Consider the following 21,035-nt stretch of genomic DNA (forward strand, 5'->3'; position numbering starts at 1 on the left):
GCATACGCAGTCTGTTAACTGGTGTGTGTGTCTACTGACCCGTTATGACCTGTCCTTTCCGAAGGCAACAAAGGTGGGAGTGAAAGAGGCGTGAGATCACACACATTTAAATCAACTGGATGAGTGCTCTTATTCATGTGATACCCACTGTGGCGAACACTGACAATGTCCTGCTTGTCCGCCGCCTCCATATTAGTGCAGGACGGGCTGACGTGGCTGCTCTTCAGGTTAAATCATTGTTATTACAATGTGGTCATTCTCAGTGTGTAATTAGTTCAGTAGTTGTTGTGTAGACTCAAATGATTGACTGATTGATTACCAGTCTGTGAGACTGCCCTCATCCTCACACTGCCCACTTTGTCAAAAGGGAACTACAGGATATCATTTAGCACTTTGGTCCTTGTTATGTTGTTTAATGTAGAGGATGTACAGTCAGTTAAAAGTTTAAGTTAAATCTTTCGGAGGAAAAAGTCACATTTTGGAATGTTAATCATCGAATATTGGATGCAGGCTTGTATCTATTATATTTTTTGTATATATTATATATTATATATAATGAACACCATATTGCCTCATAGTTATTACATAAATTAATAAGACATTCTAAATTAAATAATCCCATCAAAAAATCAAATTGTGTAAAATGTATAAATGAACCACCAATTTGTGAAATGGGACAATGAATGCTGGAGAGAATCTCTAAGTTATTGATATTACTGGAGATTTTCTGTATAAGACATATTCATATTCAACTCATTGTGATGAAACGTTATTTCGTCATCAATTTTCATAATTTTACCGAGTTTAATGTTTATTTTTCATTTTCAATTTCATTTTTATTTCAAAATCCCCACCTCACTTTTCAACCAGTCATATAGACCGACTGATAGCTAATCCTAACCTGCAATTGAGTCATGTGGGTATGTGGGTGGGACCTTGATGGCTCAGCTCCAGCCCAGATCACTACTGCGCAGATTCTGGCTCCAAATTATGTCACCAGTGCAAGATGGCAGCAGCCAGTTCTGGGATATTTTGGCTTCATTTTTGCACAGTGGGAGGAAGTAGAGACACGTCATCCATCTTTATGTGCTGTCTATGCTCCAACTGCAGGGTTCGAGTTCATTTAGAATTAACGTGACATCACGGTGACCCAAAATCCCAGTTTGTCCGGGATTGTCCTGGTTTCAAGCTGGGTGTCCAGAGTCCCAACAAGTATCTAGAAAGCACTACAATGTCTGACAGAAGCTGTCATACAGAGGCAGAGTCAGTGTTATACTCACTATAATTGAACACACTAGCAAAATACCTGTGTGGGTGTGTGTGTGTGTGTGTGTGTATATATATATATATATATATATATGTATAAGTCGACTTTTTCTAAACAGCTCCAGGAGGTTTACTCTTTTCTTTGTAAAGTACCCGGCAACGAAAAGGCGTGTTCGGGGCGTCCATGGTGTTTAAAGGTGTGTTTAGTAGGCGTGCTAAGCGCAGAAATAGTTGTCGCCCATCCTGATGAAAATGGCTGTGGAAGATGCATACATGCAAAATCTCTGCTGTGAAATGAACCGGATGTCCTGTGAAATTCATTCGGAAAAAAAAGATGACTTGTGATGATTGATATATAACCCTTCATAATAACTGAGGTGACTTTTAATCATTATCATTTAGTTCACAAATGATTGCTTCATTCAAACATTTTTAAAAATTCGGCATGAGACTATTCATTTAATAATTCTGTTTTTGTATATTTATATATTTAACATTGAACACTTTGGGGCTCTGTAGTCTAGTTCCTCTTTGCTTTCACTGTGGGAAAACACCCAGATATGAGGAAAAAATATGATGAAATCATGAATTCTGCTTTGAAATAGTAATCTGAGGATATTTTCAACGATATTCACCATCCACACTGAATCCCTAACACCACAGAAAAATGCTTCTATTACACTAAATCACGTTAATCATCTTGTGTATCAAATGGATTTCCACAGTTTTTGAAGACTTGTTTGTTGTTACCAGAGCAGGAATAAAGTACAAAGTGCACCAACAAGTCAAGATTTATCAAATCTGATCACATGACACTGTGCTCTTTTTAACATCCTCACTATTAGCCAGACCTTTGAATCACGGCCCATATTATATTCACATAAATGTGTTCAATGATTTATTTAGAATTCTGAGTATGAGGTGATGTAACAAGAGCAACACATAATGTACATTAAACTTGATAGAAATAATAGATAAATATGTCAAATCTGAACAAATGAATGAATGAAGTGAAATGAAAAGGCTGTTCAGCTAGATTATCACACTAACTCACTACAACCAGAGAGCAGCTTGTTCAAATGTACCCTCTTTGTAACTTCTTTTGAAATTGAAATTGAGTTGAAATGTCAGAAACACCTGCTTAGAGGGTCAGAAAGGCGAAAAGCACAGAGAACAAAATGCATTTTCAGATTTATCCATGTAAGCGTGAACATTGCCTTAGTTCTACTCTCCTAATTTCAGAGCCAACCCTCCCAGAGACAGGAAGTGTCAGACGCAGGGGGTGGCATGCTGCTTGAAAGGGAGCGTTTGCTCTTGGAGTGGGAGTCCCTCACTGCAGCGGGATCCCTGCTGGAGCAGCCGAACAGGCCTAAGCCCCTCTTTTCTCACTGCCCTCCCCGTGGATTAAATAGCTTTCGCTCGCCTCTTTTTCCTTCGCTCGCTGCCGACAGGAGAGGCATTTCACTTCTTCTTCCCATGGCCTCAGCAGATGAGGCAGCAGTTTTCTGTTTTTCTTCTTGCTCACTTGGAAGAAGCAAATGACCAGCAAGAACTCAATTAGCAACATGTCCTTCTCGGCTGGGGGTCCGAGCCGCCGCTTGTTCTGCCAGCATAAGAGGCCAAGCCCGCCTAAGTGAAGTGACAGCAAGCAAGAGAAAAGGGTAAACGAAGTGTGTGTGGGGGGAGCAGGCGGCATCTGCCCCCATACAGATTTGCTTAATTGGGTTTGACTCCCACAATTACAGGGTAATAATGGCCTTTTCAACCCGGCCATGTCGAAGTGAAAGGCAGTTGCTCCTCACACCCACATGCTGTCAGATGGTTTATAGCAGAGAGTGAGCGGCACAGAGAGGGGAGAGAGAGAGATGGGGAGAATTGGCAATGGACTTTGGTTAAGCAGTGGTTATTGAGTCTTTGATAGGACTCCAGGAGGCCAGGGCAGCAACAATGACAGAATTAATGGGCAAGGCACGATGAGAATGTCAGCTCAGCAGGGGGCTGCTGTGGCCTTTGAGCTGCCTTCTGACGCCTCTGTGATTGTGCTCTCCACAACACTGTGAAAAGGCTTGACCTGTTGTGGGTGGATCTGGCCTTGAATGCATTTTTTTTAACAAGCTATTGTGTTTATCATGGTGCAATACACTGGAGTTGTCTCTGAATGAATGAGCAATGCAACGAGGTCATGATCAAGTGGACATCATTTTGCTAATGCGTACACATGCAGTTCTCAGATAATGACATGTTTTTCAAAATAAGATCGGTGAAACGCGCTGAAGCAGACTGGATTCGCAAGCTAACGGTCAAACACTGGCACATTTTTATCTTCAATATAAAGCAGCTATAATCTGCTGTGAGGAATCTTAAGAAAACTGGAACTGAGTGCAGTGAAAGACAAACACCGCTAGATGGAGAATTTGAAGATGTAGAAACCTTAATTTAATGTCTGCTAAGCGCAGATTTCTTCACACAAGTTGGGCATGCTGAACCTCTCAGGGAGAAGAAATGGAGATGCTCTTCCACAAAGCCAAATGACCATGACAGGTTTTGTTGCTGTGTTGTAGGTTAAACCAATTCAGCACTCTTATCTCAAACATGTCTGCACAATCAATCATTCTGCAATGGAGCAATGACTGCTGCATGGAGTGGTACAGTGTCCAAATGATAAGGAGACTCACTGTAGCTCAACATGTATGAGTGCATGTATGTGTATGTAAATGTAGTGAAATTGGATGGGTCATTATTCTTATCATTATTATTAGTAGTAGTAGTAGTAGTATCATTTGATTATTTCTTTATTTACAGGAAATGCAGGGGCAAACGTTGTGTTAGGTTATGTGCATTATAAATATTAAATCTAATAATTAAATATGGGTAAAACTCTTAAAAACAATTATTTTCTCTTCTTCTCTTATTGTGTATGTGTAGTAATTACTATCTTTGTTTGTCATTATTAATGTATCAATTCTATTAGTAGTTATTATTTATCTGGCAATTTCTCCTGTTTTTATGTCACCGTGACCAGTTTTTCAAAAATGCTACATAAATATAGCTATCATCATCCTTATTACTAGTAGTAGTAGTAGTATCAGTATTATTATTAAAGTAATTCTGATTCTGATTCTGATTATTACTATTATTATCACTTCAGCTAATGTGAATATAAATGAAAGTGAAAACCACGTTTGATGAAAACCTAGTGTCACAATTACTAGTACTGTAGTAGAGCCCTCATAGGCTAATGATAGAATGGATGAGTCAGTTCAAACACAGACTCTCCTCCTTTGTATTTGTCTTTAAATGTTTCATCTTTAATTCCATTTATAAAGCATCAAGGCGATATTAGAGCGACTACTTGAGTGATCTTTGGATGGACATTCTGAGAGGAGCATAGACATCAGTGTGTATAAGACAGCAGGTCACTCTGTGCACAGAAATAAAGTCAAAATCCGCACACACACACACACATGCACGCACACAAACACACACACACACACACACACACACACACACACACACACACACACAGAAAGTTTCCAGTGTGGGCCAACTTGTATGGACTTCAAAGCACCCTGCTGTCAGTCATGATTAGCTGTAAGGACGGGCCCATTTTGACACTTCACTTCAAGTCTTGGCAAATAGCCCTGGGAAGAAGAGCCACATGCTACGAGATGGCTTTTCCCTGATATAATTTGTGGCTGCAAATTACAAAACAGAGGCACAAATAATGTGTAAAGTCAAGTTTGGTGAGGGAGAAAATGGAAAAATTTAGGGCTGTGTGCCACTCTAATGGATATCCTTGTGCCTGGGAGAAAATGGGACTCAATAATGTGTCCTTAATGTCTGCCAGCGCTGTTTCAGGGAACGTATCAGAAGAAATGTCCCCTGCCATTTCTGCAAGCAATCACTTAATGGGATGGGCAAATCTCAACAAAATGGATGTACTGATCTATTTCTGGGCTTGACAGATGGAATGAATCTGTAGCTCTTGGAAGACAAAAAAGAAAAAGGCAGAGGGAAAGAAGTGAACAGGCTACAAACAGGGAAAGATAAAAACAAGCCTTTCACAATTCATTCAGCCACACAGCATGCCTGCCATGTTTGTGTGTGGCTTAAGTGCAGATGCTGACAGGAATTTCAATTATTTAATTAGGGAGGGAAAATGAAAAGACTTAAGTGTTGTGATTTCTCCAGTCTTTCATAGATCAATCTAATGTGTGCTCACATTGGAAATCAACCAAGATGGAAGAGGGGCAAGTGAAGTAGCGTCTTCCTAAATCACGCAATTAAAATGGCAAATTAGTTTCTTGATATATTCATTTAAGTGGTTAAGTGGAAATGTTTCTCTCCCCGTCCACATGGCCGTCTCATGGGTGGGTGTGGAGAGGCAGCGCCATCCACATGCTCTTATGATTAGAGCTGCCGTTGATTTGCTGAGCATAACGCTGAAAGCACTTGCTGCACAAATTAGCCATTTGAAGGCTTGAAAATTCAATTCAGAGGAGTTGATTTAAGCATTTAGGCAAAGTGTGGCTGGGATGTAAAGATTTAGAAGCATTTTGCCTGCTAATGTCGATAACTTTCAGAGGCCATTATAGGTTTTTGTGGCCTTGTGCCTCGTGAACGGCACAGCTGGAAAACAGAAGCATTTCACACTTTTTGGCTCGTTTCTGTCGCCGTCACTCTTTTATTCTGACATCACCTAAAGCACAACGTTTTCCTGTCCAGCAGGAAAACAGCGTACAGATGTGCTTTTGTTATATTTCGGAGATTTTCTCCATAATTAAAGGTCATCTGATGCTCAGTCACTTTTTACATCAGCACGAAGATGGATCAAAGCCTCAGGACGGGATCTGTTACTGGGGTATTCTTAGCAGGAACCCAACAATGAAGAAAAAAGGAGTGTGGCATTCCATTTACTGAATGTAATACTATATAATGACAATCACAGAGATATGTAAAAGAAAAAAAGAAAAACAAATTAGAGAGAAATTCAAGGACTCCTGAATTGGAAGAATGAGGATCTACAATAAACAACAAAACACACATCTAATGATGAGCTCTCAGAGCAGGTTTTAAGGCCGTTCTCAGATTGCTTCAGCTATGAATTTGACAACAACAATTTTGATTTTTTAAAAATCTGGGAAAGTAATAAAAAAAAAAAATGCTCCTTGTCATCATTTTTCATCAAATTTGTGGTCATGTGTTTATATTGCCATGAATCCTAATAATATTGTTTTTCATGTCCGGGACAGTTTTCAGGAAACAATGTTTAATGTTTGTAATTTTTATTCAAAAAGATTCATTAAGGGGTTCAAATCCCAGCGGTTACTATGGAAGCCCATAAGGGACTATATTAAAATAATGTAAACATGAAAATTAAAACACAATTCCACAATAGCATTATAATCTTCCACGTTAATTTAGTAAACATGAAAATGCAACAGTCCAATTTCCATTTTCACATACTGTGGACATTCTGTGACCATATCAGAATGAAAATGGAAACTGTTTAACACAAATGTCAAAATCAAAACGCAGTATATTAACAGTGTAACCTGATATTCAATTCAACAATTTTTAAGTCACAAATTTCTAACAATTTGAGAATGTAAATGAAAACAGAATTTGACATTTCATTTTCAAAAGCTTAACCTGCTGCACAGGTAACACAAACATATGTGGAAAATATTTTTTTCAATCATTCATTAATCATTTTCAAGTTTACATTATCATTCTAATATAGTCCCCTCTAGGCTTCCGTTGAATGCGCAGGCAGCGTTGGAACGTAGGTTTTCATGAACATACTGTATTAATAGTTACCACAATAACAAATATTTGTAAAACGTCCTACCTACAACATTCTCTTTGAGTAAAAGTACAGAAGTATTAGTCCTAACTGTGTGTTAAATATAATACGACGGTGGACTATTATTATTGATGCATTACAATATAAGTGTGGACTGAGCATGCTTGAAATATGTCCTATTGAGTTTTGCTGTGGAACAAGTTCAACCTTTCCACTCTTATTGGGTATGTCCTGAATGGAAGAGCTCATGTAAATCCACCATAGCTTTGCACAACTCCAACCTGAGCTGACGACTTCTTCCATTAGCGGTAAAATCAAAGTAACTAGCAGTCAGATGAATGTAGCGGAATTAAAAACACAATATTAGTTAATTAATTAAAATATCATTGGTGTGTAAAGTACCTTAATATTGTTCTTGAGTAAATGTGTGTTACTTTCCACCACAGGTTTGGCTTAGGGAACATACCTGGTAACAGATACTGAAATGTGACTTTTAGAGGAACAACTAAATCATCTTTTTGCTTAACAACCGTAACGACCTACGTCATTAGCCAGTGGAGCCTTAAATCCAGTAACCAATGAGATAATGAAATGAGACAGAGCCGAGGGTCTTAACAAAATGAAGACAGAGGATGACATGAGCGAGTGAGGATCGTCGTGTTCGGGCAGCAGGTGAACACGAACAAGCCCATGTGAGGAGGATTTCAGACGTGCCTCAGCTTAGTGACTTTACCACGACAATGCAGGCACGCCAGCCACACACTCTTTGTAATTACTCTCGTCACATTACCTTCTGAGTGCTGCATGAGCTCCTTACCCACCGATGATACCACATAAATGTAGACTTTCCATAACAAAATTAATCTCTCAAAAGCTGGATGGATTCAAGTAAACATGGATTTGCTCTTCTGTCACAGAGGCATATTGTCCACTTTGATGGTGCATGGGAGGATATCAAATGCCCTCCTGGCTGCCACACTCCAGATGGAAGAAAATAGGCTGTGGTCTATAAAAATGAAGTTAGATGTAAGTACAGCACTCAAATCTCGGGGAGAAAAAAATGCTTTTTCTGGGGCATTTTGTTGTTGTCAATTGGTCTGAGCAACTTGGTGTAATGCAGGTAATGGAGCTGCTCTTCTCCTTTCATCTTCGGGGTTTGTGCATGTGTGTGTCAAAGCAAAGGGAGGCCTGACTGGATATGGGTAAGAGGTACAACAGCCAGGTGATGGTCAGAATGAAGGAAACGTCGAGTCAGAGCGCAGTAAAGGGATCGGGCCTGGTGTGAGCTGCTTCTTCAAACATCTGCCTGCTCCATTTACCTTCAGTGCAAACAATTCTGAATGTGGAATCTTTGTAAAATTCAAGAATTTCAGCAGGAGAATGTTTTTATATTATACAGCATTGTAACTGTAAATGTATGAGATTGAATGATCTCGATTTCCTAGACATCACAGCAAAACTATCATTATCATCCTATCCAGCTGACAGCAACAGGCATCTCATGTCCACCTTCTGTCTACCTAGAGTGTTTACATTTGACTACACTATAAGAAGCTACCCTTATCTTTCCCTCACCAACATAGAGATTCACTGCACTACTGACAGTAAATGTACTGTTTGTTGACTGTCCACATATCTGCAACTCTTTCCTTTTTAAAGCTGCCTTCACTGATTTTCTCATGACTTTGGGACAACTTTAAAACTTTAAGAATCAATATTTAATACATTGACTGATTGCACTTTGGATCAGTGCACTTGTTAATAAGTGACCATTTACTGATTTAAAACAATTCAAGGGTAAGAGAAGCACTCAAAGAATTTTAAAGAAATCTAAATGTTCTTGCTGGTAATTTGGAATGTTTGCTCTGACTTAAAACTATAACAAAATGCATGTGGTGGCTCTCAGTTTAAATGATCTTGTCCATTTACACTGAGCTGCTACACAATCCACATATCAGCCGTCTCAAAGTTTTAAAGTCTATGAGTACCCCTTCCTCTGTGATTAGCTTACTCTAAAGTACATATGAGAATAATAGATTTTACCTCGATCTGTGTAGCCAATAACTGTACGTTGTCGTGTTACTTAAATCTACTGAAAATGTAGTAAAATCCATTGGAACATTTTTAATACCTTCATTTATTTAGTGTACTCATCAAGTGAGGAAAGTTCGGACTTAATAGGTATAATAGTCCTTCATTTTTAAACAGTGTAACAGTGTTTGCTTTTGAAATTAGACAGAACTCAGAAGCGGAGCTGCCAAAGACTCTGGTTTAAAGCCCGGCTTGCCCTCCACTAAAGCCAGTTCAGCCCTCTACTTTGAATCAAAACCATGCAGTCATCAGTATTACTTCAGCTTGCCAAGCTTTGGCCATTTCTGTTTTTTCAGCAGATTCCCAAACCACAAAACTGGTGGGTGCTGATTGGCCGGTGCTCAGCCTGGCCTATTGTCTGAGTGCTGTGTTTGTTGTAGCCCCAGTTTCTCTCTATTCACCCCGTCAAACGCTAGTGCTATTAGCCTGCTGGAAATCTGCCTGTCTTGGCATTATAGGATCTTGTTGTATTTTGTCAGGTAACCCTGTCTTCATAACCGTCTTCATAAAAGGGGTTGATTAAGGTAAGATAATATTGAATTTTGTCCAATAACTGTTGGTGTTCATGTAGTCATTTGGGTTTGTATATGTTTTTATTTCTTTGTGCTATTTTTCCCCATGTGGAGACACAGCTTCAGGTGTAAGAGCTCCACAGGGAATGTTGCAAATATTAGCCATCACTGTATCAGGAAATGTACGCACCGGGTTTTAAAATGTCTGTTAAGTCCTGACATTTTCGCTGCGTAGTCAGTTAGCTGCAAACGTACAGATATGAATAGTTTCTGTTTTTCACTTAACTGCAGTACAGTGAGTGAAGTGAAATGAAAAACAGAGATGGAAAAATAGAAGCCGTATCCTAAACCGCTACCACACATCTGTGCGGGTTATCAAGACATGATAGTAAAACAAGACATGCGCACAATTTCTCTTCATCTTGGGTCAGTTTTAACAAGTGTTTTACAGGAATTTACGACATGTGATGTGAGAGTGTGGGTAAAAGGCTGGTGTGATTGAGAGGAAACAGTCACAACCAAGGCCTCTGTCTGTATGAAAATAAAATGAACTGCTAGTTTCAGGGGTTTTCATCCTGGCTTGGAAAAGAAATGATGCTTAGAAAAATATGAAATCCTGCTGATTCAGTGATTATTAAAAAAAAATTATTAAAATTATCTATATGCAAATAACATTGACATTCAGAGACAATTCTCATTTGTTGTGCGCGCTGGGGTTCGAATGGATTTAAAAAGTACTCCGGTTCAGATTGAAACAGCTGCTGGAACTTGCCAAAGAGGATGCTACAGAGCTCTTCAAGGAATACACACAGCTCTTCAATGAGCACCGCGTTCAGGTTTCAGACATAACAAGATATATCTATCTATCATCCTTTCCCCCAAAAAACATCCATGACAGCTCTCCATGAGAAGAGAGGATGGCTGCAGGATATTGCATCCAGGTGGAACAATGAGCAATAGATGTATCAAGTATCAAAGCATCACTGGGCTCGATAGAGGCTGGATGCGTGTGTGTGTGTGTGTGTGTGTGTGTGTGTGTGTGAGTAAAGCCCATCTTCAGAGACTGATCTCCTAGAGAACAAAGTGGAGCATACACACACAGGCGACCCCGCAGCTCAATCCAGTGGAAATAATATGTTCATTACAACGCAATTACTGACACTTAGACCCTCTCTCCATGAAGTGTGTGTGTGAGGTGGAGAGAGGAGGGAGCCCTGCCACTGACCACTGATGCTAAGTGACCTTATGTCCCTCTCTATGTGTCTGTGTGTGTGTGTGTGTCTGCAGGTGCAGGATGTACAGCTTTATGGGTGGAGGGCTGTTCTGTGCAGGCATGGGGAACATCCTCCTGATTGTTTCCACAGCAACCGATTACTGGATGCAGTATCGGCAGTCCAGCAACTACATGCACCAGGGCCTCTGGCGCTACTGTATGCCGGGGAAGTGCTTCCCACACAACGACAGCATCGGTAAGTGTAGCCGAGGAGAGCTACAGCTGTATGTTCATAGAGCTAAATGAATTTAGAAGTGCAGCTGAGAAAAATCGCTATCCAATTTAATCTGCTTTTCCTTTCGGAACTTTTATTCCAAGAATTTTTTTTTTTTTTCAAGGAACTAAAATTGTGTTGTCTTTGTGTCTGCCACAGTCTAAAGACCCCCCAAGATTAAGCAAATTAGTCTGATATGGAAAACTGATGGCTGCTTTTATGTGTCATTTTTGCACACAAAAATATGATGATACAACAAACTGAAATAAAATGCTGCAAGTGCTCGACCAATCAGAGATGCCCAGCACAGCAGACCCCACCCCTTAGGTTTCTGTACTTTTGAGAAGTATCATAACCCCCAAGCAGGGACATTCTGGGGGGTAAAATAATATCCCTGGAACTTATTTAGACCCTGCTTCTTGCAGTGGAACGTTCCTACAAAGGTTCCTCATCCCCGCGTGGAAACGCAGCTATTGTCAGAGTGAGGGAGGAGCAGTGTGAGCATCACAAGACTGCATTCAAGTCAGCAGCACTAGAATAACATCTCCCTTATCATTTCACTATTTCACCGGCTTTCAGTCTAATGTTAAAGAAATTAGTGACTGTCACAAAATCAGATTTCAATGTCACGCATTAAAAAACTGAGAGCCACATTTTTTTATCCCATCACTCTGTGAAGTCTATCAGGTGTACGTTTGTTTATTAAGACGTCAAATGTAAACTATGATGGCTGGTTTTTCAGTTTCAGTGACAGACAGCCTCTGCCAGTAAATGTAACTAGAACTGTTCTGTATGAGAGCGTGTTTGATCCTTCCTTTTAGAGATCTAGCAGATAGATTTAGGGACTGTTTTCATTCTCTCAGATGTTTACCAGATGTTTATCTTCGTCATATTGGCTTGTTAACATGGCCTGAACAGGGTCACGGCTCAGATCACTGCTCTCCTTTGACTTGCACTGACCCCACCAGTGGCTCCTATTGACCTATGACCTCTTCCACAGCCCACTTAGACGCCACCCGCGCCCTCATGATCCTCTCTCTTTTGGCCTGTTTCATTGGCATCATTATTGGAATTATGGCCTTCATCCATTACTCCTCCTTCGACAGGTTTGACAAAACCTATGCTGCAGGCATATTGTTTTTCATCTCATGTAAGTTCAACTCTGCTGCTTTTCTACTTTGTTGGTTTAGTTTGAGCTGTCATTTGCATTTGATTTTGCCCTAATTTAGAATTATAATAATAATAATGATAATGTAGTAATCAGGATCTAATGTCTTTTTTAATGACTGCATTATCAGCACAATTTCATGATAAACCACAGCTGCTTGTTAAGTTTATAAAAGTCTGCATTCATGACAGAGAGGCTTCATTAATGCTTTGTTCTGCATAATTTGTAGTGGCCTTTATTCAGTATATGTCTTATCATTTGGTGGTGTTCACTAACTGAAGAACTGAAGAGTACATGAGCAGACAGTGTAAATAGTCAGCAATTTGTACAATCTTTCAGAAGTATTCTTTACATTTTCATTTCCTTTTTGTCCTCCTCAGGCTTTTTAGTGTTCCTGGCGATGGCAGTGTACACTGGTGTGACTATAAACTACTATGGGAAACGCTATGGAAACTGGAGGTTCTCCTGGTCCTATATCATTGGCTGGGTGTCAGTGGTGCTCACCTTCTTTTCAGGTAAACGTGAACGCCCCCAAAAAAACAAACTGCATTATGTTTCCTCACTTTATTTTCAAGGTTCCACTCATGATGTGTTCAGTTTGAAATTCAGTGACATTTGTGATCATTCTGCTAAATGTTAAATGTTAAGACCTTGATTGAGCTCCTGGATAAGCAACTAATGTACTCGGTGAAGTGTAGACAAAATCGCTGCTTGGAGAACATATTTCATGAAGAACAGGCTAAAAGCACTCTTTATATTTAGGATTCATTTTACAATATACCCTGTAATATCTTCTGAAAATCAAAATGTAGTATGGACGATAAAATTGCATTCACCCCTATTGTCAAAGCATCCACGCCTAGTTAGTCGTCTTCATACTCCATGCACTATGTGGGGTTAAGAAAACAAAAAGCACAGAGAGGAGGCGATATTACACAACACCTCCACTCACTTCCTCAGCAGAAAACAGTCAAACCATATACAGGTTAACCCATGGTCAAGCAGCTGGATCAATGATGTGGCATTATCAGTAAGTGATGCTTGTAGTAAGTGCTCATCTCTGAATACTCCACCATGCTGTGCAGTACCTGCTGTTCAGCAGGCCTGGCTCTACTCAATTGCTGAATATGAAAATGGTTTCGAGGGAAACAGCATCACAGACTGAACGTACCACAATAATTATTTCAAAAATGTTAGCAACCAAATTATCAAGCAGAACTGTGATAACTGATAAAGAAGTGATGGAATAGCATGACACACATATGGTGATTTTCATCATTTGCATGTATTGATTAAATGGAAAATACAAAGCACATGTAGAATTATGCAGATTTCCCAATGCACTACAAATGTTCTGCGACACAGCAAAGGGCCTTCAATATGTGTGCCAGTCAGGCTGGCAGACACACTCACATTCACAGAACATAAACAACTCAGTTCAGTGATATTTTAGTGTCTCAGAGTGGCACAAAAAGCCAGTTTTTCTATTTTTATTTTCTTGTTTGTCAGTGAAAAACATTTAATTACTGGTCACTGCGCATGACATGGCAATGCATCACATTTTTCACGTCAATGCGAAATTAAAATGACTTAATCACACATATTGTGTCAATTAATAATCAAAGGTTTTATGAGTGAAAACATGAGCCACGAATCCACCAGGTCAAACACGGTGCGTTTCCTTTTCTGTCATGGACATTTCAATTAAGATGCATTAAACTTCCTGATGAACAACAAAGACCGAACCTCTTTTTCTTTGCAGGTATATTCTATTTCTGTGCCTACCGGATGCACGAATGCCCCAGGAGCGCTAACACTCATTAAGAGACCTCAACCATCATCCAGAAATAAGCCATGGATCGTGGTCATGGAGGCTGCGTGGAGGCTGCAGAGCTTACCGCTGGAACATGAATGATTCAATCATTTCAATAAAAGCTTGGAGAAAATACGTCTCTTCATTTTCATCCTCAGCATCAACAAACCACATCGTGTCTTTTCCTCCATTTCTGGGATGCGTGGTTTACTCCCAGCTGTCTTTGTCTGACAGCGGATGTGGACGCTGGCCTGCAGCGTAGCTGTCCTACAGAATGAGTGCTTTTCCAAACAAATAAAAAAATAAAAAAATAAAAAAAAGTTGTGCGTAAATACAATGGAGTCACACAAAGCAACATGCAAAGATGAAAATGATGCTCATCCTTAAGTATTCAGTAATGGAGAGTACATTTACTGAACAAATGCTTGCAACTGGCATAAAAAAGAATTTCAGCCAATGAGAATTATCTGGTGTCCGATATAGAGAAGCCCATAAAGCCCATAAAGCCTATAAAACATGATCCTCATGCTAAAAAGTCACTGTTTGATAGGAAAGCTTTAAGCACACACACAGTGGCATTTCTACGCTAGACAAAAGACTAGAGAGGGCCATGGACATGAAGCGGCCCACAAGTAAGTAAAATAGATTTGCACTATTATTTATGTGGAACCTGCTTTGTTCCGTAAACACGTGTATAGGACGACATCCCATTATTCCTTCTGCACATCCTTCTGCCACGGCTGCTTTCCAAACGGTGAGCCGGGTGTTTCCGACCCGATGCACTGCAGCAAACCTCTTATCCAAACGTGCCACTTAACGGAGTGACGCACGTCTGACCGGCTCCACATTTTACTTAATGAAATGGCCCCAAAAAGCCGCTTAAGAACGCGTCCTTAAGACGATTTCATCCCCGTTTGTTTCATTTACTTTCCAATTTCCCCATAAAAGCAACTTGTTATCCTGGGGCGCTCCATAAAGGGGATTGGCGCACAGCAGCCAGGTGCAGCAGGGTTACCTCCATCTGCTTTGGCTCTCCCTTCTGCTCCTCTTTAACTGTTGAACAGTTTTTAATGCACTTTTGACTCCTGGAATCTTGTTTTCAGGTAAAAAAAAAAAAAAAAAAAACCTGCCGGAGAAAATAATTGTCCTGGATTCTTTTTCCGCCTATGGAGACTCACCTGTGAATGATCTTACTGTCAGAGGAGATTGTGCACATTTTAGTCACGGATGGGAGTTAATATTGAGTTGTCTTCAGGTAGAACTAATGTGCAGCTCCTGTTGTGCCAAAAGCTGTTTGATTTGCAACCATCCGACTGTGCTAATTTACATTTTGAGCGCACACGTTCATTTAACACAGTCATATGCAGCCTAACGCGGCAGAGCAGCACTTTTCCAGCGTAACTGATTCCCGCTAATTAATTTGTTCTCGCTCCATCTGATCAAATGGAAATCCTGTCCTCCAGCCCAAGGATTACAACTTCCGCTCTAACATCTCCCCTAATTGCCTAATAGCATTGCAGCGTGAATTCCGCCTACATTAAGACACTTTCACATTAAGCGGCCTGATTGGAAATGTGATGACAACACCGTATCAACAAATTACAGCGCACCGCTTTCTTTCGCAAATGGGCACAGGAACGGCACTTGTACTCTCCCAGATTTTAATACCGACAATTACATCCAATTTGGGCGGAATTACCAGACAGACCTGTAACAGAACAATCCTCCTGTGACACAGGCTACACTACTTGATTCTAAAACTACCAACATGACTGGAGGGCAGGAGTCCTCCGTGTCAATTAGAAACACGGAGCGCCGACTTGTTCAAGTTTCAAGACAGGTCAATCTAAAGTTTGATCGCCGGCGTGCATGACTAGACAGACACCAGAGGAGTGGCCCGGGCACCGTGAGGATGAGGATGCCACAGAAACATTTCAGTAAAAAAAAAATAAAATCATTTGAGACTGAGTGAAATACACACAAACAAATATTCACGACGGACAAATGCGCAAAAGTGTGTTTTAGAAGCCATGTGCATCAGAGTGCAGAGGCAACACCATAAAGCTCTAGGACTCTAGAACATGTTTTCTGTATAACCCATATATTTGGTTTCAGTCCCCTGTAGGCAGGCGGGCTTGAAAAGGCTCTTAAATGTCCTCCCCAACAATGGAAACCTGTTCAGCACCACGGTGAGCGGCCTCCAGCAGAGCGCACACCGCAGCACACCTCCCGGGTGTCCACGGATGACGGAGCTGTATTTACAAACTAACTACATTCAGTGGAAAGACTCTTCCACGCGGGCATTCGGTGCCCGCTAACCTTGTGGTTGCTAGGCGACCACATAAGCACCGCTTCCCGGTTGGGTCTCACAGCCTATTCTGACGGACGGTGATGCAGCCACAGGTGCGCCGCGCTTCTGGAAGCTGTGCTTTCTCCAACAGTCTGGAACGCGTCTCAGCCAATCAGAGTGAAGAACTGGCCCCCACACACACATCTCCCATCCGCCCATACACGTCTCTAATTGGCTGCTGCTCAAATCAATTCTCCCTATCCTCTACTCTCTGGATAAATACTTGTTGAAATGTGCCCTCCCACTGATATCTATGTACTGCTCGGCGCGCTGTCATTCACCGATCACACACAGGGCTACATCTGAGCCTGGGAGACCTGGGGGTTGGAGGCTGAGGCTGATGCACGTTTAAAAGCAGGGACACAACAAAGCCAAACAAACATCATGAGTCTCAACTACGCGTCCGCGGCGCCCACGCAGAGGTCCACTTCGTTTTTTATCGAAGACATCTTATTGCACAAACCCAAGCCGCTGAGAGATGTCATTCCCTCGCCGTTCTGCAGCTCCCTGGCCTCCCGGATGCCCATCCTCGAGTATGGATACCCGCTGATGCCAACCCCCATCCTGGCGCCACATCCGCACCATCCTCTCCACAAGCCAGAGCATCACCAGTACTTCTTCACATCTGGTAAGGCAGAGGAGGTGCCTGATCAGAAAGGAAAACTTCTGGCTCGCAGTACTATTTGAGTAGATTTTGTCAAAATTCTAATTTTGCCTGTTCAAATTGAAAAGCCGCTGAGAGTGGTGCTGATGTGAGGAAAATCCCCGCAAATACAAAATACGGGCTGAGTGAAGTTATCTGAACTAAGAGCATCACAGGGGATTACAGCCTGTTTTCTTTTTATATTTAAATGAAGTCCTCCTGCATTCAAATGTATATTCGTGCCCAGCAAAAGTCAAGTTTATTGCCCTAATAAATCCGTAAATATATGAAATGATTAAAAATAGATGAGACTGATTGATGGTTTTTATTATTCACTCTACAGACAGGTCGATAACAAACCCCAATGGACTCTAGTTACAGTAAACTAAGCTGCTCTGGTGCTTGAAGAGGTTTTTTTTTTTTTTAATATATATATATATATATATATATATATTTGATTTTGCTGTTCTCTAATGTCCCACCACCGCTGTGTGTCCGTCCTCTGCAGGGATGCAGATGCCGGCCTTGTTCCAGCACCACGCGGAGTTACCGGGGAAGCACTGCAGGCGCAGGAAGGCCCGGACGGTTTTCTCCGACTCGCAGCTGTCCGGCCTGGAGAAGAGGTTTGAAATCCAGCGGTACCTGTCCACACCGGAGAGAGTGGAGCTGGCCACAGCGCTCAGCCTGTCCGAGACACAGGTACACACACACACACACACACACACACACTGGATGTAACAATGGATGATGGCTTCCTTTATTTATAGAGCGATCAAAGCATAGAAATACACACAATTAAAAAAAGTCCAAAAGACTAGATCATAAGAATAATATTTACATGCAGCTGTTAAATATTCCAGGAACAGGTTCCTTGGGTTATCAGCAGAGTACCTGTGCCTAGGAAGGCCTACAGGCCCACCAGCGCACTCGGTTTGGGCTTTGACTCCTAAAGAATTAGAGTTGATGTGGAATTTGAAGTAAAGTACAGGCCACAGTAATACATGGAATTAATACATCAGGGATAATCCGCAGGCCGCTCTAGTCCTGAACATAAAGGCAACAGTAAGTCCGCTGTGCTGCCTATTCCATCATCCATCTCTGTGACTGACAGGCGTGTCAAACAGATCGGGCTGTACCTGCAGCTTTATAGGTTACACTTCGACAGACTCGCGGGGAAAAATTCCATTTTTTATTTCGGATCCCTGCGAGGGCTCACACCCTCCCTCCACTTCTCCGTGCAGGTGAAGACGTGGTTTCAGAACCGGCGGATGAAGCACAAGAAGCAGCTGCGGAAGGCGCAGGACGAGCGGAAGACGCCCGCGGAGCTGGAGCGGTCCGCGGACAACTCCAGCGAGAGCGAACTGAACGACAAGAGCGCAGCGGACGAGCTCAAACACGGACTGGAGCCGGACTCGTACATGCTGGAGGAGAACGACGACGACGTGGACATCGAGGACGACATGTGCTCCCCGGATCATCTACTATAGTAGGCTGCTGCTGCTGCTGCTGCTGCTGCGGAGACTGAACACATGTACACTACTGCTGTAGATAGCACTGACTCTTCCCTCCACTCCAACTATACCAGTTGTCCTACTGCTTTAAAAATAAAAGAAGGGGGTTACAATGTTAATATTTATTCAAACATGCAAAGTGGCTCATTGTTTTGTTTTTTTTTTTGTTTTTTTATTATTATAGTGGCCCCTTTACCTCTATGTATTGGCTAAGAAATGTCATGTTATGTCTGACGAATCGGAATATATTATTATTATTATCATTATTATTATTATTATTATTATTATTATTGTCTTGAACTGTCACCTGTGTGTCCTCACAGACAGTCTGCAGCCCATCCAGCTCTTCGCTCTGTAACATAAACGGATCGCTGCCCCAGCCGTTTGCACTTTTACCCTAAATCACATTTTTCATGCTGATCTTTTTTTTATCCAGGTTTCTTTTTTTTTTATTTTCTTTTTTTTTTTATGTCTACTTCTGATATTTTATTCGCAGTTTTTTTCCATATTATTTGAAGTTTTGTAAATCAGGTTTTGGTCGAAGTGACTGGCATTTCTATTTTTGTCTGTAAATATATACATAGTCTATAAATGATGAAGCGGTTCTCGGCTCTGTTTCTTCAGTGACATCCCCGTTACAAAGCTCATTTTCCCGGTGGTTTCTATTTTTGACATTATTTAGTAGAGTCCGATAATAGCCACATACATCATTGCTGCAGTCAATGCAGTCTTTTTTATGACTGTATTATTTCTGGTGTGATCCTGCTCTGACGGGTGGAGGTTTGTGGGGGCTGGAGCGGCTCTTTGACAGGAACAGCCCCCACAGCATGGGACTTAGTTTTCTGCTGCTTGTTCTCTCCGGGTTTGGTGCGCGGCGGCCGGCTGGGGGCCGACAGACAGTCCGGACAGGAGTGAAGCTTCCAGCTCCTCACTGAGCACGAAGAGCTCTGCAGACCTCTGATGTTAGATGAATTCTGTTTAGTTGAGAATAAAATAGCAGGATCCCTCATTTGTTTCAGTTATTTTAAAATACGGACAGGGATTATTATTCAAAACTCTTTAGAAAGTAAATTCTAAACTGAGCAAGAACAGAGAGGAAAACCAAAAATGGGTCCAATAGCAGTTTGGCAGGCAGGCAGTGACACTGGTCTTTCACACTGGCACAGGTTTAGTGAATGGGGTTTTTAATGCTCTCGAGAAAACAGTCAGCTGTACTCCCATAGAAATAATGGAAATATTTTCAGAGCATGTCCTGACCATCCAAAGAAACGTTTCCATTTCAGGGTGAAGTGAATAAAAAGGTCTCAACACCCCGCTGACGGCAGTAAAATGTGCCTGCTAGTGTGTAAAACATCAGTGTTGATGCTGGAATTATACCAGGAGCCTCATATTTTTATGGGAATGCTTCTTTGTCATTTATTTTGAGTCACTAAGTCAACATCACTGTTAATAAATTACATTTTGCCCAAAAGCAGGAGAATTAAATTAGGCAAGAAATAAAATATGTCATATAATAAATGTAGTATATTTAAAAAGAAAAAAATGTAGCCATACAATTACATTTTTTGTGCCAACATAATTATTTAATAAATCCAGTGCAGAATGTGGCCATGGACATTTATTATTATTAATAAATGTTATTAAATTAAATTCGGTTTAGTAGAAATTAGCACATATTTGAACATTTAATGTTGTTAAATGGTAACAAACAAGCATTGTCCATGGCAAGAATGGAACTAAACAACCAAAAATCAATCCAACAACATCATGCTTAGCACATTTTGGCACTTTATCATCAGCGAGCATTCTGAAGACTTGAGCCCATTATTTCTCGAAGGTTTCATTCTGTTTTGTAATTTGGTAGATTTATCATTTGGAGCTCATCATTTGGATTTACAGCAGCACTGCAGTGTTGTCTCTGTCATCAATATGGTGGACGCAAAAATTAGTACAATATTTACAAGCCATTTCTGGGTTGTTTCTTGTTATTTGGAGCAGGCTCTCTCCTCCAAATAATCTTTGAATAATCTTAAATCAACAGGTGTCCAACTAGCCTGAAATCCACTTTGCCACCCTGGAGTTTGTCCCCTCTGGTCCAAAGACACTGCGGCTGGTCTATGAGACCGAACAGGCAGATTAATAGAAGAGCTGTCTTCCTTAACGTGCTGTATTTATTGTCCATTCATCACTGTGATAACGATGCAGCATTAACTGTCTAATTATTAATCTGATTTCGTTTTCTGAAACACGTGTGTGATAGTGAAAGAGACATGCACACATTTCAGAATCGATTGTTTTTGCTACAAGTGGCACCTCTCACTGGGCATTTGCACAATAACATGCAATCCTCTCTTGTCCTTCGTACTGGATTTGCCATCCTTTCCTGCC

General features: G+C 41.1%; 2 protein-coding genes across 2 annotated transcripts; both read left to right on the top strand.

The window, feature by feature from the left end:
- The first annotated feature begins 10,969 nt into the window (after nt 1-10,969).
- lim2.1 (lens intrinsic membrane protein 2.1) lies at nt 10,970-14,154 on the top strand. The gene is made up of 4 exons (XM_070844015.1): nt 10,970-11,144; nt 12,163-12,312; nt 12,711-12,845; nt 14,093-14,154. The coding sequence occupies exons 1-4, from the start codon at nt 10,970-10,972 to the stop codon at nt 14,152-14,154; spliced, it is 522 nt and encodes a 173-aa protein (XP_070700116.1).
- Nucleotides 14,155-16,877: 2,723 nt separating this feature from the next.
- Nucleotides 16,878-18,623, top strand: bsx (brain-specific homeobox). The gene is made up of 3 exons (XM_070844272.1): nt 16,878-17,121; nt 17,645-17,835; nt 18,378-18,623. The coding sequence occupies exons 1-3, from the start codon at nt 16,878-16,880 to the stop codon at nt 18,621-18,623; spliced, it is 681 nt and encodes a 226-aa protein (XP_070700373.1).
- Nucleotides 18,624-21,035: the final 2,412 nt, after the last annotated feature.

The sequence above is a fragment of the Pempheris klunzingeri genome, chromosome 14 (genome assembly GCF_042242105.1).
Source record: "Pempheris klunzingeri isolate RE-2024b chromosome 14, fPemKlu1.hap1, whole genome shotgun sequence".
NCBI classification, from domain to species: Eukaryota; Metazoa; Chordata; class Actinopteri; order Acropomatiformes; family Pempheridae; genus Pempheris; species Pempheris klunzingeri.

Coding starts and splice junctions, on each gene's coding strand:
- lim2.1 (XM_070844015.1), top strand. CDS start 10,970: ATGTACAGCTTTATGGGTGGAGGGCTGTTCTGTGCAGGCATGGGGAAC. Junction 11,145..12,162: donor CCCACACAACGACAGCATCG/GTAAGTGTAGCC, acceptor CCTCTTCCACAG/CCCACTTAGACGCCACCCGC. Junction 12,846..14,092: donor GGTGCTCACCTTCTTTTCAG/GTAAACGTGAAC, acceptor TTTTCTTTGCAG/GTATATTCTATTTCTGTGCC.
- bsx (XM_070844272.1), top strand. CDS start 16,878: ATGAGTCTCAACTACGCGTCCGCGGCGCCCACGCAGAGGTCCACTTCG. Junction 17,122..17,644: donor CCAGTACTTCTTCACATCTG/GTAAGGCAGAGG, acceptor CGTCCTCTGCAG/GGATGCAGATGCCGGCCTTG. Junction 17,836..18,377: donor TCAGCCTGTCCGAGACACAG/GTACACACACAC, acceptor TTCTCCGTGCAG/GTGAAGACGTGGTTTCAGAA.